Source organism: Chiloscyllium plagiosum, unplaced genomic scaffold, assembly GCF_037043375.1.
Source record: "Chiloscyllium plagiosum isolate Xiang-an unplaced genomic scaffold, Cpla_swu_hap1 HiC_scaffold_6, whole genome shotgun sequence".
Lineage (NCBI taxonomy): Eukaryota > Metazoa > Chordata > Chondrichthyes > Orectolobiformes > Hemiscylliidae > Chiloscyllium > Chiloscyllium plagiosum.
The window spans coordinates 54,712,060-54,737,081 of record NW_028270144.1 but is presented as its reverse complement, the minus strand read 5'-3'; the positions used below and the strand labels follow the sequence as shown (position 1 = coordinate 54,737,081).

General features: G+C 41.0%; 1 protein-coding gene across 9 annotated transcripts in view; it reads left to right on the top strand.

The window, feature by feature from the left end:
• fam76b (family with sequence similarity 76 member B) overlaps nucleotides 1-25,022 on the top strand; it is an 89,883-nt gene that overhangs the window by 27,123 nt on the left and 37,738 nt on the right. For 3 of the 9 annotated variants that reach the window (XM_043691478.2, XM_043691477.2, XM_087988007.1), the window contains exons 4-6: nucleotides 7,973-8,128; nucleotides 17,931-18,094; nucleotides 23,456-23,503. In XM_043691478.2, the coding sequence (XP_043547413.1) occupies nucleotides 7,973-8,128; nucleotides 17,931-18,094; nucleotides 23,456-23,503 (368 nt within the window). Of the gene's footprint in view, nucleotides 1-5,503; nucleotides 5,576-7,972; nucleotides 8,138-17,930; nucleotides 18,095-23,455; nucleotides 23,504-25,022 lie in introns of all 9 variants that reach the window. The other 6 variants (XM_087988010.1, XM_043691476.2, XM_087988006.1 and 3 more) reach the window with 3 other exon arrangements.

The following is a 25,022-nucleotide window of genomic DNA, read 5'->3' as shown; positions in this document are numbered from 1 at the left end:
TCTTTCCTGTTTTGGAAACAAAAGACTGAGGAGAGGCAAAAATCACAAATTGAGGGGCTTTGTAGGGTAAACATACTGTTTTACTTGTAAGTGTCAAAACTAGAACCATTAATATAAAATAGTCAGCAATAAATCAGGAGATTCAAAAAAAATCTTTAATCACGCAATGGGGCGAATGTGATTGATGTGAAGAGCATCAATGCTTTCAAAGGAGGGTTGTACAAGCATATTAGGGAATAGGTCATACTGGTAGAATTATATTAAAAAAGGAACTGTAACACTGGTACAAAATGGTTGGGCTGAGTGTTCTTTTTCTGTGCTTTATAATCTATATATAAAACATCCAACTTACAATTGGTAACATTTGTCATTACCTTTCAAATACAACATATACTACCATCTAGTATACAACATATACTGCCATCTATATACTTCCAATCATAAAGCCAGATTTATGATTGGAAGTAACAATAAGGCTACTTATGATGAGAGTAAATTGGACAGAAACACTTGTGTCCTCGCATGAACAGCTAATGTGGAAATCTGAAATGAGACAGTACAAAACAAAGGATATACTCAAAACAGGTGATGAACCAGCTGTGGAAAGGACGATGGATGAAGACTTGCCATCTGAGGTAGTTTGGGCTGAGGTTAGGAATAGGAAAGGTGAGCTCACCCTGTTAGGAGTTTTTTACAGGCCTCCTAATAGTCCTAGAAACGTAGAAGAAAGGATTGCGAGAATGATTCAAGAGAAGAGTGAAAGTAATAGGGTGGTTGTTATGGGGGACTTTAACTTTCCTGATATTAATTGGGAAAGCTATAGCTCAAGTTCGTTAGATGGGTCAGTGTTTGTCCAATGTGTGCAGGAGGGTTTCCTGACACAATATGTAGATAGGCCAACAAGAGGTGAGGCCATACTGGATTTGGTTCTGGGTAATGAACCAGGCCAGGTGTTAGAATTAGAGGTAGGTGAGCACTTTGGGGACAGTGACCACAATTTGGTGACCTTTACTCTAGTGATGGAGAGGGATAGGTGTGCACTACAGGGCAAGAGTTATAGATGGGGGCAGGGAAATTATGATGCTGTGAGGCATGACTTAGGATGTGTGGCCTGGAAAAGTAAGCTTCAAGGCAAGGGTGTAATTGATATGTGGAGCTTGTTCAAGGAGCAGCTATTGAGTGTCCTTGATAAGTATGTGCCCGTCAGGCAGGGAGGAAAGGGTCGTGTGAGGGAGCCGTGGTTTAATAAGGAATTGGAATCCCTTGTTAAATGGAAGAGGGCGGCCTATGTAAAGATGAGGCGTGAAGGTTCAATTGGGGCGATTGAGAGTTATAAGGTAGCCAGGAAGGACCTGAAGAGCGAGCTAAGAGCAGCAAGGAGGGGTCATGAAAGGTCCTTAGTTGGTAGGATTAGGGAAAACCCTAAGGCTTTCTATAGGTATGTCAGGAATAAAAGAATGATGAGGGTAGGAATAGGTCCAGTCAAGGATAGTAGTGGGAAGTTGCGTGTGGAGGCTGAAGAGATTGGGGAGACACTGAATGAATACTTTTCTTCAGTATTCAATCAGGAACAGGACATTGTTGTCAATGTGAGTACTGAGTCACAATTAAGTAGAATGGATGGCTTTGAGGTATGTAGAGAAGAGGTGTTGGAAATTCTGGGAAGGGTGAAAATAGATAAGTCCCCTGGGCCTGATGGCATTTATCCTAGGATTCTCTGGGAAGCAAGGGAGGAGATTGCAGAGCCATTGGCCTTGATTTTTATGTCCTCGTCTACAGGAGTAGTGCCAGAAGACTGGAGGCTAGCAAATGTGGTTCCCTTGTTCAAGAAGGGGAGTAGGGATAACCCTAGTAACTATAGGCCGGTGAGTCTCACTTCTGTTGTGGGCAAAATCTTAGAGAGAATTGTAAGGGATAGGATTTATGAACATCTGGATAGGAATAATGTGATCAAGGATAGTCAGCATGGTTTTGTGAAGGGCAGGTCGTGCCTCACAAACCTTATTGAATTCTTTGAGAAGGTGACTAAGGAGGTGGACGAGGGGAAAGCAGTAGATGTGGTGTATATGGATTTTAGTAAGGCGTTTGATAAGGTTCCCCATGGTAGACTACTGCAAAAAATACGGAGGTATGGCATTGAGGGTGAGTTGGAGGTTTGGATTAGGAGTTGGCTGGCTGGAAGAAGACAGAGGGTAGTAGTTGATGGCAAAGGTTCATCTTGGAGTGCCGTCACTAGCGGTGTTCCGCAAGGATCTGTTTTGGGACCATTGTTGTTTGTCATTTTTATAAATGACCTGGAGGAGGGGTTAGAAGGTTGGGTGAGTAAGTTTGCGGATGATACGAAAGTCGGAGGAGTTGTAGACAGTGAGGAAGGATGTGGCAGGTTACAGCGGGATATAGATAATCTGCAGAACTGGGCAGAAAGGTGGCAAATGGAGTTCAATGTAGCTAAGTGTGAGGTGATTCACTTTGGTAAGAGTAATAAAAAGATGGGGTACTGGGCTAACGGTCGGATACTTGGTAGTGTGGATGAGCAGAGGGATCTTGGTGTCCATGTACACAAATCTTTGAAAGTTGCCACCCAGGTAAATAGTGCGGTGAAGAAGGCATATGGCGTACTGGCTTTTATTGGTAGAGGAATTGAGTTCCAGAGTACTGAGGTCATGTTGCAGTTGTATAAGACTCTGGTGCGGCCACATCTGGAGTATTGTGTGCAGTTTTGGTCGCCATACTATAGGAAGGATGTGGAGGCACTGGAACGGGTGCAGAGGAGGTTTACCAGGATGTTGCCTGGTATGGTAGAAAGATCGTATGAGGAAAGGCTGAGGCACTTGGGGTTGTTTTCATTGGAAAAAAGAAGGTTTAGGGGTGACTTGATAGAGGTGTATAAGATGATTAGGGGTTTAGATAGGGTCGACAGCGTGAATCTTTTTCCACGTATGGAGTCAGCTATTACAAGGGGGCATAGCTTTAAATTAAGGGGGGGTAGGTATAGGACAGATGTTAGGGGTAGGTTCTTACTCAGCGAGTCGTGAGTTCATGGAATGCCCTGCCAGTAGCAGTGGTGGACTCTCCCTCATTATGGGCATTTAAGCGGGCATTGGATAGGCATATGGAGGATAGTGGGCTAGTGTAGGTTAGGTGGGCTTGGATCGGCGCAACATCGAGGGCCGAAGGGCCTGTATTGCGCTGTATTCTTCTATGTTCTATGTTCTAAACAGAGGGACCTGAATGTTTATGTGTAAGAATCATTAAAAGTCGCAGGACCAGTTGAGAATGCAGTTACTAAAATTGTTCATCATGCATTATAGCTGAACTAAGAGGCCGAGGTTCAAGTCACACTTGCTCCAGAGGTGTGTAAAAACCTATTTTGGATGGCTTGATTTTAAAAGATACACCCTTGGCCTTTATTAATAGTGACAGAGTTAAAGAGTGGAGCAGTTATGTTGAAGCCAAATACGATACTAGTTTGGCCTTGGGTCGAATATTCTGCGCGGTTCTCGGCACCACACTTGTAGAAGAACGTGAAAACATTGGAAAGATTTGAGGTAATAATTTCAGAGATGAATAATTTCTGTTGTGATTAATTGGAGAAGTTTGAAATCTTCCTTGGGAAAGAGATGATTGAGAGAAGATCAAATATTCAAAATCATAAGGGGACTTGACAGGATACATCAGGGCAAACTGTGTTCTCAGGTGTGAAAGCGCCAGGAGCAGAAGGAACATATTTTGAGTAATTGACTTGAGAAGCGAAAGTAGTATGAGGATAAACTAGTTCAACTAGCACATGATAAGCATGCCAAAATGGGTTAGATTTGTATTTGAAGCTGACGAATGTACAAGGTTCTGAAAAGAAGGCATCTGAATGGCACTCTGAGAAATGCTTATTTCGAGAACTGGTGTAGATGTGATGGGTTGAACAACTGCTTTTTCTGCTATGATGATTTTGTGATTTAACTTCCCATTTGGATTTAGTCTAGTCCCATTTGCCAGCATTTCACCCATTTCCCTCTTAAACCCTTCCTATTCATCCATCCATCCAGATGCCTTTTAAATGTTGTAGTTTTACCAGTCTCCTCCACTTCCTCTGGCAGCTTGTTTCACACGTGCATCAACCTCTGTATGAAAAAGTTTCCTCCTAGGTCACTTTAAATTTTTTTTCCCCCTCACCTTCAACCTATGCCCTCTAGTCCTGGATTCCCCTACCCTCTGAAAAAGATCTTCGCCGTTGACTCTATCCATGCCCCTTATGATTTTATACTTATGATTCTGTAGTCACCCCCCCCCCCCCCCCCCCCCCCCCCCAGCCTACTACACTCCAGCGCAAATAGCCACACAGCATATTCAACCTCTCTCTTATAGCCCAAACCCTGCAATCCTGTCAATGTCCTTATAAAACTTTTCAAGTTTAACAATGTCTTTCTTATAACAGGGAGACCACAATTGAATATAGTATTCTAAGTCTGTATTCCTGATGAAGGGCTTTTGCCCGAAATGTCGATTTTACTGCTCGGATGCTGCCTGAACTGCTGTGCTTTTCAGCACCACTCTAATCTAAACTCTGGTTTCCAGCATCTGCAGTCATTGTTTTTACCTATAGTATTCTAAAACTGGTCTCACCAATGTCTTGTACAGCCACATAAGGACATCCCAACTCATATACTAAATGCACTGTCCAATGAAGGCAAGCATACCAAATGCTGGTTCACCATCCTGCCTACTTGCGACACCACTTTCAAGGAACCATGCACCTACACTCCTTGGTATTTTTAGTAACACTCCCCAGGATCATATTAAGTGCATAAGTCCTGGCCTGATTGCCTGACCAAAATGCAGCACCTCACATTTACCTAAATTTAATTCCATCTGCCACTCATTTGCCCATCTGAACATGGGCCCTTTGTCGTCTTACTGTCCACAACATCACCGATTTTGGTGTCATCTGCAAACATGCTAACCATACCTCGTATATTCACATTGAAATCAATTATATAAATGGTGAAAAACAACGGACCCAGCGCCATCCTTGTAGCACACTGTGCTGGTCAGAGGTCTGAAAAACAACCCTCCATCACCACCCTCTCTCCTACCTTCAAATAAATTTTGTACCCAGTTGGCTCCAATTTCCCTGGATTCCCTGTGGTCTAACCTTGTTAAATAGCCTACCATGTGAAACTTTGCCAAAAGCCTTGCTGAATTCCACATCGACAATATCCTGTGCTCTGACTTCTTCAATTTTCTTTGTCACTACTTCAAAAAACTCAATTCTGTGTATAACTAATGGTGACTGCTATTTGCAAGCTACTAACTTGAAAATTTGAGCAATATGTCCATGAATGCAAAAAACAAAATTTGTTATTGAAGTAAAGCAAATAATCTAGCTTAGAGTAGAAACAAGAACTTTGACAGGTTCAGTCCATTTTACACAATTTCTTGACTTAAAACATTATCTAATCATTTGAGTCTTAATTTTGTGATTTAATAAGAGCTTTTATTTATATAGTGCCTTTGACATAAATCACCCATGGAACTTCACGGGAGCAGTATAAAACAAAATGACATTGAACAGCAAAAGGTAATATTAAGATAGATGACAATTATAAATAGAAGCTGTTATAAGGATCTGATGTAGATTTCTAACCAATGGAATTCGATTTAATACCATTTGTGCTTGGATCACCAGAGGAACTGTGCACATAACAGCAGGAACATTATTTTTTTCTACTTAGATTCAAACCATGCTCCCTACTTTAAATCTTTTTCTTTAAAATTTGTCCACTTTCTTGATCGCTCTTCCCGAATCTGTCTCTGGATATTGTTCTCGAAGTACTCCAGTGTCTGGCCATCGGACTTTGTTTTTATAAAGTTTTTTTTTGTTGGTATTGCTGACAGTCTGTGTTTATTAGGTAAAAACAATGACTGCAGATGCTGGAAACATATTCTGGCTTAGTGGTGCTGGAAGAGCACAGCAGTTCAGGCAGCATCCGAGGAGCAGTAAAATCGATGTTTCGGGCAAAAGCCCTTCATCAGGAATGATGCTCCTCGGATGCTGCCTGAACTGCTGTGCTCTTCCAGCACCACTAATCCAGAGTCTGTGTTTATTGCTCATCCCTACTTTTGAAGGTGATGATGGGCTGTCCTCTCCAATCGCTGCATTCAGTGTTTTTAGGAAATGAGTTTCAAATTAGCAAAGGAACAGTGCCATGTCAGACAGAATCAGAAATTGCTGGAAAAGCTCAGGTCTGGCAGCATTTGTGAAGGGAAATCAGAGTTAAAGTTTTGGTCTGACGATCCTTCCTCAGATATACGGAAGGGTCACTGGGCTTGAAACACTAACTTTGATTTCTCTTCACAGATGTTGCCAGACCTGCTGAGCTTGCCGATAATTTCTGTTTTGATTTTTGATTTACAGCATCCATACTTATTTGGTTTTATTTATTTAGTGCCAAGTCAGGTTTGTTTGTGGCTTCAAGGGGAATCTGCAAACATTGATGCTCCTATTTGTCTGCTAATCTTGCTCTTCTAGGTGGTAGAAGTTTAGGGCTTGGAAGTTTTGGGGAGTCAGTGAGTTTTCCACAGGATTCTGAGCATCTTGTCTTCTCTTATAGCAACACTATTTATGTGGTTGGCTCGAACAATTGATAATCCCTATGATGTTGATTGTGTGGAATTCTAAGAGGTTAATGCCATTAGCTAGGGGAGCTGGTTGAGTTCTCTTTTGTTGGCAATGTTATTGGCCCAGAACTTGCGTGACATGAATATTACTTGGCACTTGTCAGCCCAAGCCTGAATATTATCCAAGCCTTGCTGAAAATTGACTTTGAATACTTCTGTATCTGAGGAGTTGCAAATAATGCTGAATGCCATGCGGTCATCCGTGAAAATCTCCATTTCTGGTTTTGTAGTGAAAGGAGGTTATTGAGGCAGCCAAAAATGTTTGGGCCAGAACTAAACCACCTTGTTCTGTCTGATTTTTCAGCCAACAAAAGTTTTCTGGTCACCCCCAGCTATTGCAATTCCCACTCTCTTCAATTTTATTGGGGCTCTTTGATTGCTGTATTTTGTCAAATTCTGCCTTGATTTTCAGAGCAGTCACTGTCACCTACTTTCTGCGAGTGTATGTTTTTGTCTATGTTTAAGCAAACACTGTACTGAGGTAATGAGCTGAGTGGCTACGGTAGAACCCAAACTGAGTGAGCACGTTACTGTTGAGCAAGAACTCTTGTTAGCATTGATGGCCTGTTGCATCACCTATTTTCCTCACTGAGAATCTAGTGATGAGGCAGTATTTGCCCTACTTACTGTTGACACAATGTACTTGAACAATTTTCCCTGCTGGCTGGTCGATGCTAGTATGACCTCTACTGAAATTGTCAAACTAAGGGTATGAGTCTGCACTAGTATGCCTCTGTTTAGAATGGAAGGACCAGTTATTGTCCTCTCAAGCCAGATTCAGTCTGGCTGTGGACAGATCATGGTATTAATGAGTCTTTTTGTGTTTTATCATATCTCGTACTGCAAAAGTTGAAGTTACCTCCCAACACCTCATTTCATCTCTCTCAATTGAACTAAAATGAATATTTGAATGCATTTCATACATTAGTATAATCTTCTTGTATGTTGGTTAATCTGAGGTGCAAAAATGTTAATTTTTAAAATTCTTGAAATATTAGATGTAATTGTGAATAATTATTTGACTCTGACAACATTGGACAATTAAGAGAACCTTAATATCATTGATAAGAAAATCAATTACTTTGTGTAAATCAGAATGAGAACCTCGAACACAGTAACAGTAAAGCAAAATTTTCAGAGTGGTAGATTGTTTGTTTCTTTTAGTCCTTTGCATTGTTGGAACCCACTATGTATTATTCTATCCCCCTTTATTAAATGCAAATGTACAGCTTTTTTGTAATTGGTGCTCTGTTATAATGTTAGAGTTAATGTTTTGTATTGTTTTCAATGTTTGTAGCCCAAACCCTGTCAATATTGTAACATTATCGCAGCCTTCATTGGTACCAAGTGTCAACGTTGTACAAATTCAGAGAAGAAGTATGGGCCACCACAGACATGTGAACAGTGCAAACAGCAGTGTGCCTTTGATCGAAAAGATGAGAGTCGACGAAAGGTAATGGAAGTGAGCATATATTAATTGGCATTGAAATCAATTTCTCTGATCTACAATTTTTGAAGATGTAGTTCTAAAATAGCAATGTCATATGCGGAAATGGGTTTGGACTTGCAATGTTAAACCATGAATGATATACATATCTGTTCTTCATCAATGTCCTAGTAGTATTATTGGTAGACTACTAATCCAGAGACCCCAGATTTGATCTGAAAACATGGGATCAGATCCCGCCATGGTAGACAGAGGAATTTATGTTCCATTCACTATCTGGAATTAAGAGTCTTGTAATGACTGTGAAACTGGTGTCGATTGTCAGAAAAGGCAAGGAAATCTGCCATTCTTATCTGGTTTTGCCTACACTGCTGTCTCCTCTTCCTCCTCCTCCTCCCCCACCCCGCAGCAATTTGATAAACTCTTAACTGCTCTCTGACCAATAAATGTTGCCCTAGCCACTGATGCACATATATCATGAGTGAATAAAAAGAAAAGAAAATCAGCAAGTGAATCTGTTTGATTGTATGCCATTCAACAAGTTCTTTTTCATTTTTTTCTTGAATTAAGTAAAATGTGAATTTTTTCAGAGCTCATGTGAAATATTTTCAAGATAAGACTGTACAATTTTTGCATTTGGTTGGCTTTGCATTCAAAAACATGACTGTGCAGTAAATTAAACAGTACTAAATGCTTATCTGTGTTTTATTTCATTGGCTGTGGAAGTAACTGGCATGACCAACATTTATTGCTCATGCCTTAAGTAGTGGCGCATTAAGGCTATTTCAAAGGATGCTTAAGAGTTAACTGCATTACTGTGGTTACATTTTTAAAGTAGACTGGCTAAGGACTATAGAATTTCTTCCCAAAAGTGAACTGAATGTATTTTTTTAAACCATATCAATGTTAATTTCATGGTCACTGGTGCAGAGACTAGTTTTCAATTCTGGAAGTTTTTAAATTAATTTGTACTCCATCAGCTGCTATGATGGGATTTCAACCTGTGCTTCCAGTTTGAGCCTCTGGTTTGTGAATCAGTGATGATACTACTTTGACTTGTCTACGTTGTAAGCGTTGTACAGTTTAAACAAATTGTTTTTCATCCTTATATTTTCAAAGTTATTGCAAATGGGGTCGCTAGAATGTAAAATACATAATTTGATGTAGGTAATCACTTGCTTTTCAGGTTTGTTTGAAATCGCTTGTAAACTGTCATCAGTTCATTACCAGGTGGAATACATTATGATTATGGTTGATGTTACAATTGAACGGGTTAGATCCCAGACTGAAATCTGGTGTGATAGATCAGATTTTGTTTTCCTTTTCCTACCTGTCAAGGTGGCCTTTCATTGGAACATGAACATGCAATGCTGCTGACTGAATCTTAGCTTTCTGCTTTCTTGTTGTTATGCAAAAGAAATGAAGATATAATAGAATAAACTATCTAAACATTTTTTTTTTGAAATGCAATCGCATCTGTCTCAGCATGATCACTTTACAATATTAAATACTAGAACGAGATCTCGATCACATCTAATAAGGTTGACTTTCAGCTCCTGGTCTTGAGAGTTTAACTTCTTTGATTATTCACACTACTCAGTTTGACTTTGTCAGCTCCAAATAACTCCTTTAGAATGCTATGCAACCATTTCTCATCTAAGCCTTTTGCATTATGGAATAAGTGATTTTTCAATCTTTTCTCCAAGAGAAATTATTTTACATCTAACATCCATCAGGATTTTTGAAAGCTCAACCAAAAGCTTCCCGAGGTGAATGGGTTTTCCATCTGAGTACAAAAATACCGTTCTTCTAAATCGAATGCAAACTAATTCTTCCAGTGTTAACTCTGTCCAATCGTAAAACATAGTACATGCCAACAAATTCACATTCTCTCTGTCTATGCATATCAAGGGGAGAATGAGTTATCTGGATGGTGTTTCAGGAGACACTCACATTCAAATTTGGCCAGTGGTCAGGAACAAAAGGGTGTGACTACAAGTGAGACAGGTGGAAGAATCCTGAATTCAGCATTGGGAGAAATTCATCTCTTGATCTTGTCTAAAAGCTATGAAGTAGTTGTTCCTTGTGATAGAAAGGACAGAAGGGCTGATTGGCAAATGGTCACTGCACTGTGATACAAGAGGCTATTTAAGTGGGGTATGGTATCTTATTATTGAGTGTACAGATACCATTCTTTTGTAAACAGAATATAAGAGTACCACTTGGTATCTTGCCTGCCTGGTACCATGGTAGGGGATATCCCTAACTGGCTTGAAAGAATGTTGGAGTGGGAGGGGAAGGGTACAGTTGTTGGGACCAACAACATAGGCAAGAGTAACCCCCATAGTGAAAGTAAATAAGTTGGACATGAAACTAGTAAGTAGCGCTTGGTGGAAGTCAGCACAGTTTTAAAATCAAGTAACAAAACATAGAGAAATGGGAATCATACTTCAGATATAGCAGGGAGTAGCAAAACTGTAAGTATATTGATTAAACAGTAAAAGAGAATTAACAAATACGTGAATAAAGCTTCAGTGCTGAGGGACAGATTACCATTTCCAAATGAGAGTTCTGTGTATGAATGCATGGAGCACAAAGTAAACAAACGAAATGCGGTTACAAATTCAAATGTTATGTTATTATATAGTAGCCATTACTGAGGTATGGCTGCAAGATGGTCAGATTGGGAATTGAAAAATCAAGTTATAAGATTTACAGGATGGACAGCAGAGGGAGAGTGGCCTGGATGATTAGATGCCAAATTATTTCACTGGTGAGGGAGGATATAATGAGGGGAGAGCTTTCAGTGGAAAGTGGATGAAACTGGGGAATATTAAAGGGGAAAATTGTAATACATGTAGTAGCAAAGGCCCACAAAGCAGCTTAAAAAGAAAATCTACTAAAAGGGCTTATGGAAGGAAACTTGCCAGGGACATCAAAGTCAATAAGAAGAAATACTTTAGTTACATAAAGGGGAAGTGGCTGGTCAGGAGTAATGTTGGTCCACTAAAGATTGACAATATCTCTATTTTCAATGACTACAAAGAAATAACAGGTTGAATAATTACTGAGCAGCAGAAAAGGAGGACAGTATGCTAGAAGTCCTGACGAAATTAATAGTAGGTTGGGGACAGGAACTGAATAAATTAATGTAAGTAAAATTAGGTTATGGAAGTAGAGAGTACATTGTAGACACTCAAACGATAATATTTCAGAGTTCGCTTGAGAGAGGAGTTATCCCTCTGTATTGGACAATGGCACTTGTTACTCTACTTTTTAACAAGGGCAAAAGAGGAAAACCAAGGAATAACAGACCCATTAGCCTAATGTCTGTGTTGGAGACATTGGAGTCTGTAATCGAGGTTAACCTAACTGGGCACCTTTAGGTTTATCAAAAAGTACTAGCGTGAATTGATACCATGGATTGGTAGGTCATACCTGACGAACTTTCCAAATGAGAGTTCTGTGTAGGGGCAGGGAAAATTGCAGCAAACAATTTTGAGGAGGTAGCTGAGGTAGTGTCTAGGAATGTTGTTTTAAATGGATTAGAGCATAGAACAATACAGTACAGGCCCCACAGCCCTCGATATTATGTTGACCTTTTATCCTACATTAAGGACAACTGCATACCCTTCATTTTACTATCATCCATGTGCCTATCCAAGAGACCTTTAAGTGTCCCTAATGTATCTGACCCTACTACCACTGCTGGTGGTGCATTTCGTGTACCCACCATTCTCTGTGTAAAGAACTGACTTTTGACATCTCCCCTAAACCTTCCACCAATCACCTTAAAACTATGTCCCCTCATAATAGCCATTTCCATGCAGTTCTCACAAACATTAAGGTCCCCCTCACTAGTGAAGACTGAAGCAAAGTATTCATTAAGAATCTTCTGATTCCACATACAAATTCCCTCCACTATTCCTGATCTGCTGTATTCTTACTCTGGCCACCCTCTTTTTCCTCCACGTAAGTGTGGAACACCTTGGGATTTTCCTTAATCCCACCCTCCAAGGCTTTCTCGTGACCCTTTCTAGCTGTCCTAAGTCTATTCTTCAGTTCTTTCCTGGCTACCTTGTAACTCTGTTGAGCCCTGTCTGATCCTTACTACTTCAACCTTACATAACTTCCTTCTTCCTCTTGACCAGATGTTCCATATCTCTTGTCATCCAAGGTTCCTTTATCCGACTATCCCTTCCTTGCCTCATTTGGACAGATCTATCCAGCACTCGCAACAAGTGCTGCTTAAGCAGCCTCCACATTTCTGTCGTGCATTTACTAAGAGTAAATGTTCCCAATTTATGCCCAACAGTTCCTGCCATTGTAATTCCCCTTTCCCTAATTAAATACTTGCCCATACCCCATACCATCCGTCCTTGTTCTTCTGCATGACTATAGTAGAGGTTAGGAAGTTGTGATCACTATTACCAAAATGCTGTCCCACTGAGAGATCTAACACCTGGCCTTGTTCGTTGCCAAGCATCAAATCGAATATGGCCCCCGCTAGTTGGCCTACCTACATATTGAGTCAGGAATCCTTCCTGGACACACCTGATAAAATCTGCTCCATCCAAACTCAATATTAGGGAAGTTGAAACCATGACAACCCTTGGTACTTCTACAACTTTCCAAAATCTGCCTCCCCATCTGCTCTTCCTTGTCTCTATTGCTATTGGGACGGTCCCAAGAAAGTGACTACTCCTTTCCTGTTTGACTTCCACCCATACCCAAACCCTCCTCGATGACCCCCCTTTTTGCAGCTCTGAGATTATTTAGCAGTGTCACTCCCCCACCTCTTTTACCTCCCTCCCCATTCCTTTTGAAACATCTAAACTCCAGAACATCCAACAACTATTCCTGTCCCTGTGATATCCAGTGGTCACAACATCATAGCTCCAAGTACTGATCCATCCTCTTAAGTTCATGACCCTTATTCCTGACGCTTATTGTGTTAAAATAGACAAACTTCAACCCATCATACTGCACCTTTATCCTAGCAACTGTGCATCCTTCCTCATGTTCTCTCCATGTTGTATCTGCCTGTTCACCAGCTACACCATCCTCTGATTTGCTTCCCACCCCCCTGCCAAACTAGTTTAAACCCACCCGAAGAACTCTAGCAAACTTCCTGCCCAGGGTATTGTACCCCTGCAGTTCAAGTGCAACCTGTCTTTGTTGTGCAGATCCCACTTTCCCCAGAAGGTATCCCAATGATCCACACATATGAAGCCCTCCCTCCGACACTAGCTCTGCAGCCACATGTTCAGCTGCATGCAGTCTCTATTCCTAGCCTCTTTAGCCCATGGCAAAGGTAGCAATTTGGAGATGACTACTCTGCTCATACTGCCTTTGAGCTTCCAACCTATCTTCCTGTACAGAGGAACCTCAATTATCCAAAGGAAATCTCGAGGTCCCAACAGAAACATTACATCAAAAACGTGTTTCCAACACTGATCTCTTATTTTGTTTAGTGATTCAAAGTGAACCTAATGCTGCCGAGAGCAATCCTGTCTCAATGATTAACCACCTAATATCTGTCTCCTTGTCTCTGTCTCTTCCCACACTTTTTCCTGGTGGTGTGTGTGTGTCTGTACATGCACACACCATTTGGAGACTCACCCCCAAAAGGCAGTACCAACAGCAGCAGTCTTGTTGGTGTCCAGTCTGGAGAGAGGGCAGGAGAGGATTGGTGGGGGGGGGGGGCGTGCAGAGGGGCAGTGTTGGATGGGTTTGGTGGGCAGTGTTGAATGAGTTTGGGGCGGACGGGCAGGGGGCAGAGTAGGTTGGGTTTGGGGGTGGTGGTGGAATGGGTTTTGGGCAGACGAGGGTCAGTGTTGGATGGGTTTGGGGGTAGGTCGGGTGGTGTTGGACGGGTTTGAGCAGTGCCGGATGGGTTTGAGGATGGTGTTAGATGGGTTTGGGGGCTGCCGGGGGGCAGTGTTGGACAGGTTTGGGGGTGGTGTTGGAAGGGTTTGGGTGGGGCAGCGGGCTGGTGGGCGGTGTTGGATGGGTTTGGGTGGGGCGGCGGGGGGCAGTGTTGGATGGGCGGCAGATGGGGGGGTGGTTTTGGACGGGTTTGGGGGCGGTGTTGGACGGGTTTGGGAGTGGGTGGGGGGCGGTGTTGGATGGGTTTGGGGGCTGTGCTGGGCAGGTGTGCAGCAGGCGGTCTTGGATGGATTTGGGGGCGGTGTTGTATCTGCGACTTCCCCCTTCCTAGAACTGCCATCTATCATGTACCGTTGCTGTTGCAAATTCCTCATTGCCTCTGACTCTCCAACCGATCCATAGGATTTGCAACCAACAGCATTTATTGCAGATATAATCCACAGTAACCCGTAAACTCTCCTTAAACTCCCACATCTGACAAGAAGTGCATATCAGAGCTGAAAATGTGTTGCTGGAAAAGTGCAGCAGGTCAGGCAGCATCCAAGGAACAGGAGAATCGATGTTTCGGGCATAAGCCCTTCTTGCGCTTTTCCAGCAACACATTTTCAGCTCTGATCTCCAGCATCTGCAGACCTCACTTTCTCCTCAAAGAAGTGCATATCACTCTACTAAAGGCCGTTTTGTTCCTTCACAATCTACAGACCCACACAGTCTTATTCCTCTACAAAGCGCTGCTCCATGTTAAATTAATAGTTATGGCTTATATTTTAAGTTTAATCAAGAGACCTATCTCAAAAAACAAAAACAAATAATCAAGAAAGAACCCACTACTGCAGAATTTCTATAGGTCACACTTAAAACTATCCACTTATCTTTTTCTGTGCTGTGACTTCGCCCAAACAGTTACTCCAAGATCAGTTGTGAATTTCACTTTGTTAATTTTCCCTGATACGTCGATGTCCAGTGATATGTAAATTCAGATAGCAAAGGCAGTAACTGTGCAGGTTCACTGTAGTGCTAGTCTCCCCCTCAGCTGTTACAGCCAGAAAGTTTCCCCATCCTCCATCTTGAATGGGTCCATTCAGCTTCAGCTCCAGTTCCCCCTCTGTCTGAGAAGCTGGAGTTGGGTCCACTTCTCGCAGGTGAAGTCCGCAGGCACAGTAATGGTGACCCTTATCTCCCACATCCTGCATGAGGCGCGTACAACTGTCCTACCTTCCATTCCCTTGATTCTAAATTGCCAAAAGAATTTGGGAGGGAAAAAAGAAGCCTCCCCAACCCTGCACACGGAGTCTTTTTTTTGTTAGAGGAGGACCGGTGGGAGACTGCCCGAATATATTTAGTTCACTCATCCAGCTGTCCCCATGTCCACTTCCGCTCCTGCTCAGCCTTTATTCCACCAATTTCAGGATGGAATTCTTTAATATTTAAATTTACCTTATGGGTGTCCCCTGGCTCTCACTGTCAACACCCACTGCTGAAATGGATTTCCAGAAGGTATTTGATAAATAGGAAATTAAATTAGTAGCAGGCTAGAGAATGTAGGAATCATGAGTAGATACTCAAATTGCCAGAGTGTGACCAGTGATGTGTCTCCAGGATCTGTATTAGGGCCTCAATTGGTTGTTAATGGCATAATAAATCATGTCCAAATTTGCTGCTGATCCAATGTTAGATGGTATTGTACATAAGAATACATAGTAATAGGAGTTGACCATTCAGCCTCTTGAGCCTGTTCCATATTGTAGACTGTGTAGATGCATAAAATTACTAAGGGATATTGATAGACCAGGCGAATGGGCAAAACTATGGCTGATGGGGTTCAGTGCAAGCAAGTGTAAGGTTTTATGTTTTGGAGTAGAAAACATACTACTTAGGTGATATAAAGTTAAATACATTGGTTGTCCAAAGCGATGTGGGGTTTTAGGTGCTTGGATCATTAAAATATCACAACAGGTGCAGACAACAATCAAGAAAGCTAATGGAATGTTGGCCTCTATATATGGAGGATTGAGGTACAAGAATGCAGAAGTTGTATGAAACCCTGGTTGCCTCCATGTGGAATAATGTGAACAGATGTGAGTACCACATCTTAGTAAGGCTATCTTGGCTTTGCAGGGAGTGCATCGTACATTTACATGAATGGTACTGGAACTTAAGGTATTAAGTTATGAGGAGAGATAATAAAAATTAAACCGGTTTCCTCTTTCAATTAGTAGGTTAAGGGGTGATCTGACCAAAGTCTTCAAGATAATCAAGCCATCAAGTAGCACAGTGGTTAGCACTGCTGCCTCGTAACACTGAGGACCTGGGTTTGAATCCTCCCTTGGCCGACTGTCTGTGTGGAGTTTGCACGTTCTCCCTGTGACTGCATGGGTTTCCGCTGGGTGCTCTGGTTTCCTCCCACAGTCCAGGGATGTGCTGCTAGGTGGATTAGTCATGGTAAATGTGGGGCTACAATGATCAGATTGTTCTGCCTGGGATGCTGTTTGAATGGTTGGTGCAGATTCGCTGGGCTGAATGGCCTCTGTGCATAGTAAGGGTTGAGGAAAAGACGTGGTAGATACAGGTAAACTATTTCCAGTGGTTGGAGATTTTTCAACTGCAAGGCATAAAAATATTAAACTAAAAATTAGGGAGAGATGTTAAGAAGCACTTGCAGATGCAAAGTATAGAAGAGGTTTGAAACTCTCTCCCATAATTAGCAGTCGGTGATCAGTCAGTTGTTAATTTTAAATCCAAGATTCATAAAAATTTGTTAGACGCAAAGGTGTTAAGTGATATAGGCTATAGGCAGGTTTATGGCATTAGACAAAGATCAGCCATGATCTCGTTCAATGTTGAAAAGGCTGAAGGAGCTGATGGAGAAAGTGAGGACTGCAGATGCTGATGGAGAAAGTGAGGTGTGCAGCAGGTCAGGCAGCATCCAAAGAACATGAGAATCGACGTTTCGGGCATAAGCCCTTCTTCCTGAAGAAGGGCTTGTGCCCGAAACGTCGATTCTCCTGTTCTTTGGATGCTGCCTGACCTGCTGCACACTTCCAGCAACACATTTTCAGCTCTGAAGGAGCTGATGGCCTATTCCTGTTCCTAAATTCATACAAAGACTAAGGTTGAATGGAAACAAATGAAAAATCTGTAGTTACACTTATCTGGGAGGAAGTTACACACTGCAACTTAATCACTAGAGTTTTTATGCCATATATTGATTTATAAACTTGTTAGGTCCCTTCAATTATCTTCAGTTTCTCTCTGTGTGTGTGTGTGTGTGTGTGTGTGTGTGTAAATAATGCATATTTCAGTTTAACCATTCACATCCCTCCTTCTCACCACCATTGACATTTGAGTTCGCCTTGAAGTTTGAAAGCTTTGCCAAATGAATTGGGAGGAAAGTTAAGGAAAGGTATTGCAGCTGATTGTGACAGTTGACTTGAAAGTAACTGTGTATGACAGGGTTTTTTTCCAAACTTTTAGAGTCTGCTACTTAAGGTATTTTTAGGACCGTGTATTAAGAGGTGAATGACCATTGGTTTCATTTTTTTGGATCAATAAACAAAGATAGAAGTTTAAAATCTGAATAATCTGTAGCTCATTCATTCCTGAGAATTTTGTCCATTTTGCTTTCTAGAAAAATTAATCACACTTCATTTTGGTGCAAGGACTGCACAGGTGAAGTAACTTGGGAGTTCCTGCACATTCAAATGAAGAACCAAAATCTGTGTGAAGATGCCAAAGCTAAATCAAAATTTCACTTGCCAAAACTGCTTTTTGCAAATTCTGCAGCAAGTATTCTTGTCAGTGAAGTTTGAATTTATTGGCAGCTAAGATATATCAGAGATTATATTTTCTAAGCAGATTAATGCATATCATCAAAACAATTCTGTCAGCCCGTTTTGCCAAGCTTTGATTTTATTTGTAGGTTGATGGAAAACTACTTTGTTGGCTCTGTACACTTTCATATAAACGTGTTCTGCAGAAAACAAAAGAACAGAGAAAGAACTTGGGCTCTCACTCCTCTTCGTCTTCAACTTCATTACCAGAAAAAGATCTCTCTAAACATCACCATAGTACTAGTCGTCACAAGTGAGTTTGTTATTGATTTCTTGTAAAAACAAATGGTGTGTAGGTATCTTACATTCATGTCAAGGACAGTTTTTTTTTGTCATTTTAGGTTCCTTGTTTTTATTGTTCTTTTTGCACCTTTTGAGCATGCTTTGAAATTATAAATTTCAGCCAAATCTTGAGACTTTGTTAATATAATGTTTTATAATGGAATTCTTGCATAATATCTTCTCAATTTGGTCATTCATCTTTCCTTGCTGGATCCCATTTCCCTGCCAAGTTCAATGCCCATTATAAAGATTTTTAATGTTGCAATTTTGTAATGCACTTGAAGCAACCAACATAGTCAGACAGGAGGTTCCATGTGGTTTGGCAGGCTTAAAAGTAGATAAATCTCCAGGGCCAGGTGAAAGATATCCAGGATTGTTGAGTGAAACAAAGGAGAAATTAGCAAGGGTGATTGAAAGAATTTTGAACTGCCCTGGCCGTAGTAGAGGTGATGGAGATAGCCAGTGTGGTACTGTAATTCAAGAAAGGAGCAAGGAATAAACCTGGAAACTTCACATTGGTAGGTTTGCCACCTCAGTGGTACAGAAACCTATTGGAAGCACTTCTGAGGGACAGAGTTAATCTGCCTTTGGAGAGGCAGTGATTTAATCGAGAACAGTCAGCTTGGTTTTGTTGAAGAGAAGATCTGTTTGAACAACATTCTTTTTAATCACTCGTCAGATGTGGCATTGCTGGTCAGCCACCATTAATTGTCCGTGCCTAGTTGCCCTTGAGAAGGTGGTGGTGAACCACCTTCTTGAATCATTTCAGTCTGTGCTGTAGGTTGACCCAGAAGTTTGACCTAGGTCACTGAAGGAATGGTATATTTTCAAGTTCAGATGGTAAATCGCTTGGAGAGGAACTTGCAAGTTGTGGTTTTCTCATGTATTTAGGTCCCCATCACCCTTCTTGATGGAAATGGTCGGCTGTTGAGAAAGTGCTCTTGGAGCTTTGGTGAATTTCTGCACTGCATCTTGTAAACCCAGGAAACAAAGTCCTTTAGATCCCACCCAGCTTGATGGATATTTGAAATACTCCACAAAGAATACATTTTTCACCCTTGGCACCCTGTGTTGCTTTCAACTGTTGTTCAACATGCTTCATCTGCAAGGGAAGACCGTATGTGTAATCACCTGGTGGTTTCCACGCTCCAATTTAACCTGAAGCCATGAGACTACTTGGAGTCTGAACTCAGGACAACTCTCCTACCTTTGCTGCTGGCCAGGACATTGCCAAGAAAAATGAGTTCTGTCTGACACATTGTGTAAGTTATGATTTTGAGAGTATAACTGTCTATAGCTTGATGACTCTGAGAGACAGCTCTCCTAATTTTGGCACTAGCCCCCAGATGTTAGTGAGGAGCACTTTGCAGGGTTGACAGGGCTGTTCTGCCATTGTCATCTTTGTTGCCACATAGTCTGTTCAGTTCATTTCTTTGTTGTGACTTGGTAGTGATTGATACAACAACGTGGCTTGATCGTCTGTTTCCGAGGGTAGTAGAGTGTCCTAGAGGTGTACAGCATGGAAACAAACCCTTCGGTCCAACCCGTCCATGCCGACCAGATATCCCAACCCAATTTAGTCCCACCTGCCAGCGTCTGGCCCATATCCATCCAAACGCTTCCTATTCATGTACCCATCCAAATGCCTCTTAAATGTTGCAATTATACCAACCTCCACCACTTCCTCTGGCAGCTCTTTCCATACACGTACCACCCTCTGTGTGAAAACGTTGCCCCTTAGGACTCTTTATATCTTTCCCTTCTCACCCTAAACCTATGCCCTCTAGGTTCTTTCCCTGAAGAACATTGTCATTAGTGAACTGCTTTTGAAATTTTCAGAAGTGACCAGGTGTTTAGATGAGGGCAGCATCTTTGATTGTAGTCTACTTGAATTTCAGGAAGGCTTTTGATGAAGACCTAAATGAGAGACTAATGGCCAATGGGCCATTAAGGAAATTTGGCAAATTGACTCCATTTAGCTGAGTGGGAGGACATGGAGGATGATGATTGAGGGGTAATTTAGACTAGAATGTAAAAATAAAAGAAATTATGGACCCTTGAAATGAGACACCTAAACAGAAATTGCTGGAAAAGCTCAGCAGGTCTGGCAGCATCTGTGAGAGAAAGCAGAATTCATTTTTCAGGCCCAATGACCCTTCTTCAGACTGATCAGTGATAATTGAACTTCAATCCAAATAAATAAGGTGATGCACTTGGACAGGACAAACAAGATAAGGGAATACATAGTCGTAGCATGTTCAGCACGGAAACGGGCCTTTTGGTCTAACTCATCCATGACGACCAGATAGCCTAAATTAATCTAGTCCCATTTGCTAGCATTTGGCCCATATCACTCTAAACCGTTCCTGTTGATGAACCCATCTTTTTAAATGATGTAATTGTATGAGCTTCTACTACTTCCTCTGGCCGTGCTTTCCATACGTGTACCACTCTGCATAGAAAGTTGTTCCTTGGGTACGTTTTTAAATCTTTCCCTTCTCACCTTAAACCTAAGGGTGGCGGGGAGAGGGGGTGGAGAAGGGTGGGGGGGGGAGAGGGAAGGGGAAGAAACCTAGCCTATATAGCCTTTCCTTACAGCTCAAAACCTTTAATCCTAGAAACATTCTTGTAAATTGTCTGATCCCTTTCAAATTTAACAGTAATTAACAGTAAGATCCTGGGAGGCACTGAGAATCCGAGTGACCTCTGTGTGCATTTACACTGGTCCCTCTATGTTTCAAGATGAAGTGGTTAAGAAGACATAGAAGATATTTAGCTTTGTTACTAAGGCACAGAGCAGACATGTTATGCTGGAACTGTATAAAACATAGGTAGGCCGTCGTGTTTTGTGCAGATCTGGAAGGGATATGATTGTACTGGAGAGGGAGAAGAGATTTACCAGGATGTTGCCTGGGCTATAACAGTTTGCTATGAAGACCGATTGAACAGATTAGGGTTGGTTTCCTTAGAGCAGTAGAGGGAAGATACGATTGAGTTGTATAAATGACAACTGGTGTATGTTGTGAAGACAGGAACAGTCTTTTCCCTCTTTGAAAGAATCAATGACTGGGGGCATACATTTAAAGTATGGAGTAGAAGATATCAAAGATGCTGGGAAACTGGAGCTTGCTGACTAGAAGGGTGATAGAAGCAGAAAACCTCAGCAATTAATTATTTGGATCTGTGTTTGCAATGTCAAGGCATACAAGGCCAAGGGTCAAGTGCTGGAAATCGGGATTAAAGTGGTTAGATTGTTATTCTTGATCTGTGTGGATGCAGTGGGCCAAAGGCCCTTTTCTGTGTTGGGGATCTCTGACTCTATAATAAAGAAAGTTTGGCAGGGTATCTTAGAGCCCATGGTGTTGTAGATAGATAGTAATTGGTATGAATAGATAACTGGTGAATGGGCAGGAAACAGCGGGTGAGGACAATGGTGACATGTGACCAGTGGAGTCCCACAGTGGTCAGTGTTGAGACAGCAGCTGTTTCAACATGTATTAACAACTTGGATGAAGGAAGAAAATATACTGTAGCCAAACTTGCAGGCAATGCCAAAAGCAGGTAGATTGTGAGAGGTGCGCAACTAGTTTACAGAGAGAAATTGATAGCTTAAATGTGAAAAAAGTTGGCAAATGGAATATAATGTGGAAAAATGCAATGTTTTTCATTTTAAAAAGGAGAACATAAGAGCAATATTATTTAAATGGAGAAAAAAACTGCAGAAAGCTGCAACAAAAAGGGACTTGGTAGTTGTGTACAAAACATTAGAAAGCTAGCACACAATGCAGCATGTAATCAGAAAGGCTAACGGGATGTTGACCTTTATTTCTCCAAGGGCATAGGAGAAAAGGAGAAGATAGGTCTTAGTGCAACTGTGCAAGAGTACTGTGAACAGTTTTAGCTTCCTTATTGAAGAAAAGATATTGTTTCATTGTCTCGATTGCCTCCAATGTTCACCTAGCTGATACCCAGTTTGGAAAGTTTGTCTCCTAAATAAAAGCTGAACTTGGGACGATACTTATAAGAGTTTCGAAGAATGAGAGGTGAAGGATTCTTAAAGGGATTGACAGGGTAAATGCTGAGAGGATGTTTCACCTCACAGAAGAGTGTAATACAAGAGGATATAGTTTCAGAATAAAGGGACCCCAATTTGATGTGGGGATGAGGAAGAATTTCGAAGGTTGCGAGAGTCTTTGGAACTTGTTGCCACAGAGAGCTGTATGGGCAGAATTCCTGTGTATTTATAAGGCTAAGATGAATTCTTGTTCAGTCGGCAAATAGAGAGCAATCTGGAGAGGGCAGGAAAATGGACATGAATGTCGGATCAGGCATGACCCTATTGAATGATGGAGCAGGCTGTCTGGCTGAGCAGCCTTCTTCTGTTCCTATTACTTATGATTTAGTGGAATTTTGCTAAAAATGATTATCCATAAGTTTCTCTCCCATATTCCTTGTTAAATATTTCTTGTTGACATGTATCTTTCTTTCTTGTGGGTGCCCCTTGAATGGTTCATGTTGGTTGTCCATCCCTAATGCACCACAGTCACCCTAAAAAATATTTTCCAGCAAATTGGAAGATCTCCACAATTAGTGAAACTCAATTTAAGCTTTGTTTCTGCCAGGTAAAAACAATGACCACAGATGCTGGAAACCAGATTCTGGATTCGTGGTGCTGGAAAAGCACAACAGTTCAGGCAGCATCCGAGGAGCAGTAAAATCGACATTACGGGCAAAAGACCGTCATCTCTTGTTTCTGCCTGTCAAAACTTAGTTTTCATCCAAGTGGATATTTTCTTATTTGTATAGTTCCAACTTCAAAAATGATGCCCCTCTGTCTGTGGTATCTGATATTGCTAGGGTCCTGAGTGGGGAGAGAGATTACAAGTTTAAAGCTCTATATTTTGAATGGAGCGATTGAATTAAGGGGATTGGCATATAGTGAAACCATCCAGGTGTTTAACTATTTTAGCATCTCTAATCAACAACCTTAGCTGACCTCCCTAAGATGGGCAGCTTTTATTTTCCTCTTTGATTCATGATCTCTGCCCCTCCATGGCTAATAAAGTGAGCTTCTGGTATCAGTGGTGTAGGATTCAAATTGCTCTGCCTCCAAAATTTGCAGTGTGGTGAATTGCATAAATGTGAGGTAAGCCAATGTTCTGCTTCACCCCCAGATGCATCCCACACAATTTGTATGGAAATTTGATCCGCTTAACAATCTGCATACCAAATATCGCTGTATGTTAAATTGCAGAACTGAATTTGTACTTCTGTTTTAAATGAATAACCTTGTTGGAAAAGTTAACAAAGAACACCTGACTATATATTTCAGAATTGGCAGCCTAAGTCCAGAGCAGCAGCATGGAGTTTGGAAAATGAGGTAATATTTAGCTGTTATGTTACAAAATTTTTTTACCGTCGTGTATTTGTAAGATTTATTTTAAATTTTACTATTTTCTCCCTGACCACCTTGTTAATCTGGAAATATTTATTGTATTATCTTTTGTCATGTTTTCTCATGTTGAAAACCCATCTATATACTTATGGAATCTAGACTGGAAGAATGTTTTTGTATTTCACTGAAGTGTACAAAAAAAACCTTATTGACTATTTTTTCCATTCCTGTAACAATTGTTTGATTCACAATGTGTTGCTCCTCCCTAATTGTGTTGAATTTGATAATCATCTACCTCATTAAAGTACCTGAACAATTTGGGAGACCAGATAACCTTGTATATTAAATATTGTTTCCTTCTTTTGACTTGTTGCACCATGTGCAGACTGGTTAGTTAGAATGCCATTGTCTTTTCTTTCTACTCCATTAAGAATCTTGACTGTGTACTATATCATCTCATTTGTTCTTAATTTAGCACTAATTTTCACTTGCAGGCTTGGTTACTACAAGAAAGTTGAAGGATATATTCTGAAATTAATGGTTGCTTTTCTGATACTGTAATCAAGATGTGTTATTAGAACAGTGCTACAGGAGATAACACTGATCTATCATTACTTATGACCTTCATTATGATGACTATAGCATGTAAAAGCAAACCATGATATGCAGTACCTTTCGAAATGATAAAAAGTTCCAATGGACTTGATGGAACATTGTTTGATAATGTATGATGCACAAACACACAAGAAGCCTAGTCAAAGAGAGGTTTAAAGGAAAGCGAAGAGTCATAAAACTTTTGTCAGAGAATTCCAGAGCTGAGCACCTAGACAACTCTAGGCACAAATAAAGATTTGCCTGCACAATTGCAAACTTTTGGAACTGTACGCCTGGAGCAGATTGAAGTTCAGATGAGGCTATGGAGGGATTTAAAAACAAGCGTGAGAATTGTTAAATTGAGGCATTGCCAAATTGGGTCAGCAAGTACGATAATAGTGTGTGAACCAGTTTTGGTGTTACTTTGAATGTGAACTTTGCAGATTTGGATGTGCTTCATTTTATGTGTAATGGAGGATAGGATGCGAGCCAAGAGAGCACTGGATTTGTGAATTCAAGTGGTAATTAAATATGTATAAAGTTTCAGAAAAGATGAATTGAGGAACTGCAGATACAGGCAATGTTGGGCACAGGTGATGGGCAATTTTTATGCAGCTCAAATGTGTTTAAAAATGATTTTGTTGAGCTGTAGCCAAGTTGGTAAAGTTGGTGGTTAAATTATTCAACTTCAAATTCTATGGAGTACTGAGGTCAGGTATTTAACGTTCTGTTATTTTAGATCATAAAGTTTCTTAAAAAGTCATTGATCATTTAAAATCGGATTGCATTGATTTTTACCTGTACTAAAAATGGCAATTAGTCAGTTTACAATTCCATTTTATACTTAATGTTGATTTTCCTACAAAAGAAATGCTGCCAAGCTCTGTAATCTTATTTAAACTCCTTCAGC